Genomic DNA, 9,697 nt, shown 5'->3' with positions numbered 1-9,697 from the left:
ATCTGGACCCTGTTATTGTGAGAAGGCAACAAAGCAATGCATTAGGAAGCACACTGGAGCCACACAGCTTTGATGTGAGCTCGGTAACCAAGGCGCAGCGGTGGCCGGTGTGTGAGCTCTGTTCCAATGGCTGTGTTGTGTAATCAGATGTGTTTACTGTGTATTCAAGTAAAGAAGTGGTGTAATCCATCCTCACTAGAGTGCAGTTATTGAAAAAACATGGCCAAAAACAAGAGCTCAAACTGATCAAGACTCTTTATTCAGGATTCCTGCAAATTCTCTATTTGATGATACAGACAAGATAGTGAGTACAAATAAAACTCTCAAATTAATCAGTCTAACATACAGTAACAAATAAAGTCAACTGGAAATAATACACGTGCAGTACATACATCTATTTTTGTTGCTGGGATAAAACTAGGAAAGCTGAGAGCATTATATTCAGTAGATCCTTACCACAAAAAGAATAGTAACATTCAGTACTCTGTGCCAATATTTGTAATGTGTGTCAAAACATATTATTTTAAATATTAAAAAAATATTGCGATATATAACCTTTATTTATATTAACACATGGATATAGAAAAAAAAGATTGCGATGGTTTGTTTTCCGTAAACTGCTTGTATTAACTTAACCTGAAGTCAAATTTCTTAGCTTCACCAAAGTCAAAAAAGAAAAGAAAAGCAAAGCCGTGGAGGTCTAAGGTAAGCCAAACCCGACGCTTTTCATTCCTTTTCTAAATTATTTCCAAAGATGAAGGCTGAGCCTTGCAGCGCTCTCTTTTCTTTACCTCCAGGCTTGTGATTGACAGCGCCATGTGCTGCCCTCCTAGCTGCTGCAGTTCACAGCCTCTGTCAGGGGGGTGGCAAACACACAAGCCAGAGAGCGGCTGGCTGCCCCTCAGCAGCAGGAGGCAGAGTTAGGGTGGTATGGTGGGGGTGCACAGGGTCATGGGCTCTGCTGGCACTGGAGCATTGTTGTCAGGTGGACTGCGTCGTACCATATTCAAAGGGAGACCAGCCTTTCATCCAGCGTGTCCGCGGCGCTTACCTTTTCTTCCGCGGCTGGTTCTGGCTGGTGGGCGCTCTCAGCGCGCTGTGCTGCACCTGTAAAAACAAACAGGAGTTTGGTCAGAGGCAGGTAATCCGAGCTCAGTGGAGCGCACGGTAATGGCTCCCCTGAGGAGAGCTGGTGCAGGGGAAAGCGAGGCGGGCTCGCCTGTAATGAATCATTTTTTAAACACAGGAGCAGAGGGGATTAATCACAGGGAGGAAGGATTTGAAGAGTCAAGGGTTCCGTACCAGTGTACGCCCCCCCCCCCCTCATTCTGCACCACAATCACAATATTAGAAACAGACATCAACTGTTGAGATGACCTGCCAGGCCAGTGAGGGAGTTGCAAACTGCATAATCACTCACTCTTAAGATTTGTTTCTTAAAGAAAAACTTTATTCAAGTCTGAGAAAAGTATAAAGCGAGTGTAAGTTGTTTAAGTTACCGACATCAGTTGATGCGTTACTTTCTTTGCGGCTTTACAGACCTTTGGTGTGACTTTTCTTTCTTCAGGGAAAACAAGACCTGAGATGTGACATTTGAACTTAACGACCTTGTTTGACTGTAGAATTAAGCTCAAGATAGATTCACTCATGTTTCACTATTTCTTTTTCCAGAAATTCCTTGATTTACAAAATAAATGTATGTTATAGAATCATGTTCTCTTTGACATTCAACAAATTTGATTCAATTGTCCGGATTTTTTTCTTCCCAAAACTGCCACCATAATCCAAAGAGGACTGATCATATGGTAAACTGAAAGGGAGAAGAGCTGGAATTTGAAAACTTGCTTTTGAAGCATGCTTGCTGAGCTCAAACAATACGGTGAATCTGTTGAATAAAGGTAAGAACTCTATGCTAATTAGCTGGTCTCCATTATTAGAATGGGAGATGGAATGTGGGAACAAAGTGACTGCCTTCTGCATCAGAACATGAAACTGTTCTCAGAACTGACAGATGCTTCTTATTTCAGGACAGACACAGTGTTGTCAGAAGTCCCCGTTTGAGGCAGACTTTGTAGATGTGCACAGGCACTAATTGCCAAGTCACATTTGCAAGAAAGACAGGAGTCAATTTTCAGCCTTTGTGGTGTTTTTGTGTCCACACCTATCTGAGGATTGAAGTTCTAAGTCAACAAAAACAAAATATGTGGTCTATTGTCTTGGGTCTCCTGTGTATATCATGTTAAGGTTTTTTTTCACAGCACATAATGAAACATACTTATGATGAATCTTAAGGGCGTTTTGTTTTTTATGATTGGAGCTATTTTCAAGATGTAGTTTCTCTTTTAAACCAGGCTAAAAAGTATTGTTTCCTTAAGATTTGAAAGTGAGTCATTTTCAAAGCTCAAACATTGTATCCCAATGGGGAAGAAGACATACAAAGGATTCGGAATCAAAATGTATTCACCACCTTGTTTTGCCAACTCAGCCAGCCAAATCTCAAACAACACAGGCTACCTCCAACATCACAGAGAAGTCAGCAATGGCTTGCTGCAGGAGGACATCAAGGGTGCAGCAGAGAAACAGACTGGGGTGAGAGTGTCTTCCCAGATCCAGACTGTCAGGATTTCTTGCTGAATTCAGTCTGGCGAGGAACCTGGGAGATGAAGGCACTGTGTGGCACTTCATTTCCTGGCCGAGCAAAATTCTCAGTCAGAGAACGACGAGGCACCCAGTACCACTTACAACACTCTGACAGCTCTCCTCAGCTCTGTGATGTAAATGCAAATGACATATCAGCCATGGCTAATATGTAATCACATATGGCACCCAGCAAGACGACTGGGGCTCACGACTACATTAATTGACTCTACCACACTGAAGTGACTGAGGCCACATCAGAGTTTCTCTGCTGACACAACAGCCAGAGACGTCAGGAGCCCTCCGCCGGCCCTCGGCCAATCACCAACTTTAATGTCACAGCGCTTCAATCAGACAGACAAAATTGCTAATAACAGACGAGGCTGCAGCAATATGGCTGAGGACAGATCTGAGCATCTCCTTACTCAGGCGACTACATGGAGCTGCACTGAGGAATAATTGGGCCAGGGCTGCTTTAGAGCCGCGAGTCCATTAATAATCAAACAAAGCCAGAGGATATATTTCTGCAACACTTGGGAATTCTGGTACAGCAAATAATGCAGAAATCTTCAGGGAATTCCTTCCCTATCTGTATGTAAAATTGGACCCTTACCTTTTGAACATCAGAAGGCACCCTCTTGAGGAAATCCAGTGTTTCATTATTGTCAATGGTATATGGGTTGCGCAGCTTCTTGGTAAATTTGTTAACGCCTGTGAAAACAAGAACACATTAATACCAACCAGCATATTTTCCAGTGTCAATAATAATACTAATAAGAAACAGAGTTGCGTAACCCTATCTATGTACTGTACAGTATAGAGTTCCCACCGGTGTATCAGTAACTGCATTATATGATGCAGTTTCAATTGATCCCTTTCAGCCAAAATGAATTCAAGCCAGACCAATATAATGGAGACAAGTATGAATAAAGTGATACTGAATCAATTAAAGAAGATGAATAATGATAATGAATAATGAAAAAGGCACCCATTTATGACAACTTTTCCTCACTTTTGTTTGCTTCAATCAGATTATTTCTAGCAGATCTATATTTACTTTGCACATGGCTGCTTACCACAGAGAAGAAAATATATATCTCTGGGGTCATGTAATGGGACCATTATATTCACAGCTTGGTACTGCCTGTACCTCAACATGCAGACAAAGAACCTAAGGACTTAAATATGTGCAAGCAACTTGAAAGGCTTGCCTTGCAACCACAGAGATGGGGGTTAACTGGGGAGGCAGAGGAGTGTCTCAGACTGTGTGTGTTTTGTTTGATATGATGGTTTTTTGGTATTGATTGTGTTGAAGGCAGTGTGGAAGTACAGTGGTTGTGGGCTTACAGCTGGAGGAGGAGAGCCTGTTAAGGGCAGCATATCTCCCTGACCACTAAGATGACTGTCTATTCTGTATGACTACAGCAGATAATGAGAGGCTAGACCAGGAGCCTACAGACTGCCCAAGGACATCATGTATTATATACAGCTTGCTACTCTACCTCTGCTTTGTTTTCACACAAACCTTAGGCCTCGCCTCTGCTAGGCTCTGCTACATCAGCCCACACTGAGCAGAGCAAACCTCTGCAGCTGTCTGATCTCTGTGCATCTGCAGAGGTGTAGGCATGGCAGAGTTCTCAAATTACTGTACTTCATTAAATTGTGGATATGCAGTTCGGAAGATTGAATAACAGTTGTGTTTTGCAACAGTGTTTTGGGCGTTGAATTTTTAATACAATCTGTGTTGAATGTTTTGGTCACAGTAATGAAGGATCTAGCAAGAAACTTTAGATATTTTTCCAATACACTTTTAGCTATGAAAAAATGTTTTTTCTTTTATTTACTGTAGTATTTTAAGAATTAACAGATGTAGAACTTACCCCATATCAGCACAATATATCGTGGTGGGATAAAATATAACAGCGCTGTTGCCACAAACAGCACCAAGCAGGCCAGGCACGACATAAATGGGACGGACCAGTTGAATATGCTATAAAAGAATAATTTTGTCAGATTAATGTGAAGTTCTATAAAAAAAAACTATTACCGTTAATTAATTAAAAAAATTGGATATTTTGTGGGATAGATATAAAATTTTCAAATTACTTCTTGATTCGCTCTCCAATGTTTGCGATTTCCTCCAAAACATTCTGGACAACCAGCACTACTTCCTGCACCATATGTATCTTATCCATCAAACCCTTTTTCCCGGATTCCTAACAAAAAATAAAAAATGCACAGACACTGATGAGGTACACTGTAAGTCAATTGTTGGGCAGGGTAGACAAAGAGCAGTTTATCTCTGCTGTGCTATTATGTGTGATTTATCTATTGAATGGCCCATAATGAGCAAACACTGTACATCTTCAGACTATGCTTTTGAAGATGAGACAGACTCAGTGCTCAGAGGCTGTTATGTGGATGGCTGAGAGATTTCAGCTTTTGTCCGCCACACACAATAGAGCTGTTGCACAAGTGCAGCACAATCAAGACTCTCGAGATAGATGAAAAGTACACAAAATGGCCATCCGCAATCAGGCAGACTAGACAACCTAGACAAGGAGTGCAGGGGCCTCACAACTTAGGAAAGATTCCTTTCCAGCAGCCTGCACAGGACAAGTTTGAACATGTTTTTACAAATCTGTCAGGCCAGGCTTTCTAACCTTTCCTAACACTTTCTCTGTATGAGAAAAACACTTCACCCTGCTTAGAACACCGGTTGAATGTGTTCACTCTTTCACTCGTATGATTCTTGTCACAACTAACACTGCACATAAAGCATTATTTCATTTTCAATGCACTGATGACGGGGTCTCGCAAAGCAATGCGTCAACACATGAGGGGGTTGGAGGCTCTCAAAATGAAATACAGTAAATGCAATCACATCAAGGATGGAAATAACAATGAGTGTGAAGCCTTCCAGAGGCAGAGCAGTGACTAAAGATAACACAAGTTACACAAGCTAAAGAGGGCTGAGAAGCCTCACATCAAAAGGAGGAAATAATGACAGGTATGATGACAAAGGGCGGGAGAGGAAGAGTGAGAGGGAGAAGGGGAGTAAGAGTGTTGGGGGAGGGCGCTCTGATGGACCCTAGCAGGAGGCTTGGGGATGTCTATATGTTTATGTTACAAGTCAGCCGAAGCCGCAGCCTGTGTGCATTGACAGGGTCCAGACAAAATGCCTTTATCAGAGCTTCACGAGGCAGCCCCTGGGAACACACTGTCTGCCAGCACACAGAGACTCCCCACTGTCAGGCCCACTCTTCTCCACGAAAGGCGCAGGAAGAGAGCAATTCCCACACTAGCAGAGCCTCCCCCACTGGGCTCTGGACTGGACAGACACTGGAGGCTCAGCACTGTCCAAAAAAGGGAAAACTATCACAAATATGCTTTCTTTGAGATTACCATCTCATGGTCTCATCATGGGGAAAGAGGACTATCTGTGTTTATGCGTCATCTTACTCTACTCTAATGCATTGGGGGGAGGCGAGCAAACCTCCATGTTTGTCCTGTCCTTTACTCCACATCAGGTGTTAATTGAGCTCTTTAGCCTAAGTTTATTTTGAAAGCGATGAACACTGTTATAGTCTGCTAAAAGCCATTAGAATCTGTGTCTGCATTAAGAAATGATAGCTCACTCAATGTGGAGCCTCATCAGATTGGCTCAATTCCATGATTTAGAATTTAAATCTAATAAGAGCTATGAAACATTATTTACAGTAACTGCACCGGATAAACATTCAAGGTAAATTTAGCCAGAAATACAGCTCCGGCAAAAAGGAAAAGAAACCAAATGGCTTTCATTTCTAACAGGAAAAACAGACAAATACATGTACTCTGAAGTGTGGATCGAGAGGCAGAGCTCTCATGATTATCATTATTCATATGCTTTAAGATTCTTGAAATCCTTCATCTCCTTAGCGACCAAAACTGAAGTCCTTCCTATGTTAATCATCTGATGATATTCTTTATCTTTGTTCATTTCTCTTTCGGCATGTACATGAGTGCAGAGAAAACAAAAATAAATAAAAGATCTCCATCTGAAATGGAAAAGGATGGGTAAACTGGGGATGGACTAAATGAATCCTAAATGTCTACTGATTAGAAAACCTGTGTGAAATCATATTCTCATTTCAGATAAAATTGTAAAAGCTTCCTTTTAAGGTGTGTTAATGGAGAACCAATTTGATCTCCTGCACAAAGGTAAACATACTCTCACAGACATGTGGGGTGTTATCAAAGGCTGGAAAAAGCTCATTTAGCATCATTCTAATTAGAATAAACGGTGCCAAATTTGAATTCTCAGACTGAATATTTTTGACAAAGATAAGAAGTGCATCTAAATGAAAAACACCTGTGTTCCAGGCAAATTATCTCACATGGAGCTACAATAAACCCCCCAAAAAACTTTGCTGGGATTAAACACAAAAAAAGCTTTGATAGGCTTTCATGTGGTGGTCGTAATGCATGCCACAGATCGTGACATGGGCAGTCTGTCTGACTGGTGTGCTCAAGGAGACCCAGCGGTGACTGTGGACTATCGGGTGAGAGATGGAGTAACCCCCCCAGCCGAGTCTAGCACCCCCACAACCAGATCCTCCCCCTGCCCCCATCTCCCCTGGGCTAGGCTCTGGGAACAAGTCAACCCCAGACCAGCACTGCCAGCCAGGGGGCAATGAAAGGGCTGTTTCATCCTCCCTTTTCATTTCTATTGGAGATCTATGGACTTGTTTTGCCTCTCTGTTTCTTTATGTTATGATTAAATATTGTCTATCTGCACAATTGATACCTAAGGCCAAAGGGAAGTCACTTTGCCCACACATAATTTGTAAGCTGTCTCTTTCCCTGAGGACAGATTTGTTCACAGGCAGAGAATCTGTTCTGTATTATCCTGCTGTAACACTGCCTTGCCTTTCGTCTCTCTTTAACGTCATGCCTTCACATTCTTGTTGCTCTGTCTGAGGTTTAAATATTTCCTTCCTCAAGGGGGAAAAAGGGGGATAAAAACATATTTGAGTGGTAATCATAACCTTCTCAGAGGGAAAAGCCTTTATTCACATGTTAGAGGAAAGACTAGGGGAAAAAAGCAAAGGCTTTGAAGTCATCAAATTTAACACTGATCACTCTTTAACCCCAAATATTTCTAAAGACGACTTTGATAGGAGGTGTAAAGCTACACTGCTTGATCTAACTGCATGATATCACATTCAAGTGACAGCAAGACCATAACAAGACTTTCAAAAAAGGCACTTTAAATTAAAGCTGACAGCTTAAAACAAACATGGGTGACTGCTTAATTAGTAAATGAAAGGAGATATTTAATTTCCTCTGAGTGTGAAAGGGCTTAGGGAGGCTCTTGGAAAACCTTTCAAAAAGCTTGAAGAGTTCGGAAACACACGCAGCATATTGAGAGAATCTTAAACCTTTCTAAAATCGCTGCCATTTCCTAAACTAAAAAAGTAAACACACTTTATTATATCTTGAGGTGTCAAGGTAAAGACACATGTAATAATCATTCTATATAGCAATGGCTTTAAATTCAGTGCATAAAGGCAATCCTGCTCAATTCAATATTCATAAATACACAGAATTTTCAGTGTCACTGCAGTTTGTTTAAGCACCAGTTTGCCTGTTTCTAGCAATGATAGCAAGTGCAGTTTCTCACTTTGTGTGTGCAGACATATCATGCGAGTTTCATCTGTGAATTAGCCCATCCTTTCAGACAGGATTTGGTGGATGTGCCTGTGTTTTTAAAAGAAGCTGGCTTTTTTTTCATAGCCCCAGGTCATCACAACAGAATATATTGAGCGCATTATGGATATGAATCCTGGGCCTAGACACGCAGCACAAGGGTCATTGCTTGAAGGCTTTGCGTTATTTCCACACTTCATTGCCATAAAGCAATAATACACATCCCTGTTAACTCTTCCTTCTTTACAGAAAACAGCAGGATGAGTGTAATTGAATATTATGTGCTGTGGGGAAGTATAATTTTCAGGCTACTTAAAGATTTCCTGTTGTTTTGTTTTTCAAGAGACACTAGAGAGATACATTAATAAACATTATCCTTTATGATTTCTCAAAAACAAACAAGTGAAAATGACTGATGATAACCTTTTGGGGCAAAGTATAAGATTACTGCTGTGTTATTCTACTTTGTTCATTTGTTCTGGTAGTAAAAGGTCATTCTCAACACAACTATCCCATTTAGAAAATGATGATACAAAAAAGAAATCTACTGATTTTATCTCCAAAAAGCAGGGCAAAATCTGTGCAAAATCTAATTGACAGCGCTGTTTAAATTTGATTTATATATTTTCAAAGGGCTGCAGTGTAGAGTGACACTGAATACTCAGAGGAACAGAATAGAGATTACATGCTACAACTGTTTCATAGATGTTGCCCTCATTTGGGATGCATGAAAATATGTCTATTCTTAGTTAGAAAAGAGCTTCTGAGAATCAACTGTCAATGTGACTATGCTAAAATACAGACTAGAACCTGTATGGCTCTTTGGTAAAATATTTTCTATTTTCTAAGAAGCAAATGTTCATTTGTATAAGAATAAGAGCTATTTGCCGAACCAGGAATTTGTACCCATCAGAGGCAATGCAAACATTGTTATGTTTTTGATTTAACCTTGGATATTCAGAAATAAATATTAGCAGGGTTTACCCTTCTGATAGGTTCAAAAATGATTTTTACACATGCCACTGAGTAATGTCAGGATGAAATGTTAAAACAGTCGGTGTTTATGGTGACCTAAAAAGATTTATGTTTATAGTGAAAACTGAGAAGCGATAACATTCCACCAAAACATATTATCCCTTATATTGTTAGAAAGAGACAAGATAAAATACCTTCCCGTCTTCCTCTTCGTCGTCACCCATGCTCATGTTCACCTAAGAGAAAATAAAGGGTAGAGGGTGATTTCAAACGAACGGGACATGTGGGCACTGGAGCATTTTTAACAAACACCTAGTAATGAAATTTTCTTTGAGTACATTCACCCCTATTGGGAGAGGCTTGTTTCCATAGAGACTGCATCACAGGGGTGACC

The 9,697-nt window shown here is 40.8% G+C and overlaps 1 protein-coding gene across 7 annotated transcripts in view; it reads right to left on the bottom strand.

Moving 5' to 3' along the window:
- Positions 1 to 237: 237 nt before the first annotated feature.
- Positions 238 to 9,697, bottom strand: part of mctp2a (multiple C2 domains, transmembrane 2a) — a 33,509-nt gene continuing 24,049 nt past the window's right edge. For 6 of the 7 annotated variants that reach the window (XM_039809631.1, XM_039809635.1, XM_039809636.1 and 3 more), the window contains 5 exons: positions 9,498 to 9,539; positions 4,744 to 4,853; positions 4,518 to 4,627; positions 3,251 to 3,348; positions 238 to 1,107 (listed from right to left, as the gene is read on the bottom strand). In XM_039809631.1, coding sequence (XP_039665565.1) covers positions 1,048 to 1,107; positions 3,251 to 3,348; positions 4,518 to 4,627; positions 4,744 to 4,853; positions 9,498 to 9,539 — 420 coding nt within the window. In that variant the 3' untranslated portion in view covers positions 238 to 1,047. The remainder of the gene's footprint in view (positions 1,108 to 3,250; positions 3,349 to 4,517; positions 4,628 to 4,743; positions 4,854 to 9,497; positions 9,540 to 9,697) is intronic. The other variant, XM_039809637.1, reaches the window with a different exon arrangement.

This window comes from Perca fluviatilis, chromosome 8, assembly GCF_010015445.1.
Source record: "Perca fluviatilis chromosome 8, GENO_Pfluv_1.0, whole genome shotgun sequence".
Classification (NCBI taxonomy): domain Eukaryota; kingdom Metazoa; phylum Chordata; class Actinopteri; order Perciformes; family Percidae; genus Perca; species Perca fluviatilis.
This window is presented reverse-complemented; position numbering and strand designations above follow the sequence as displayed.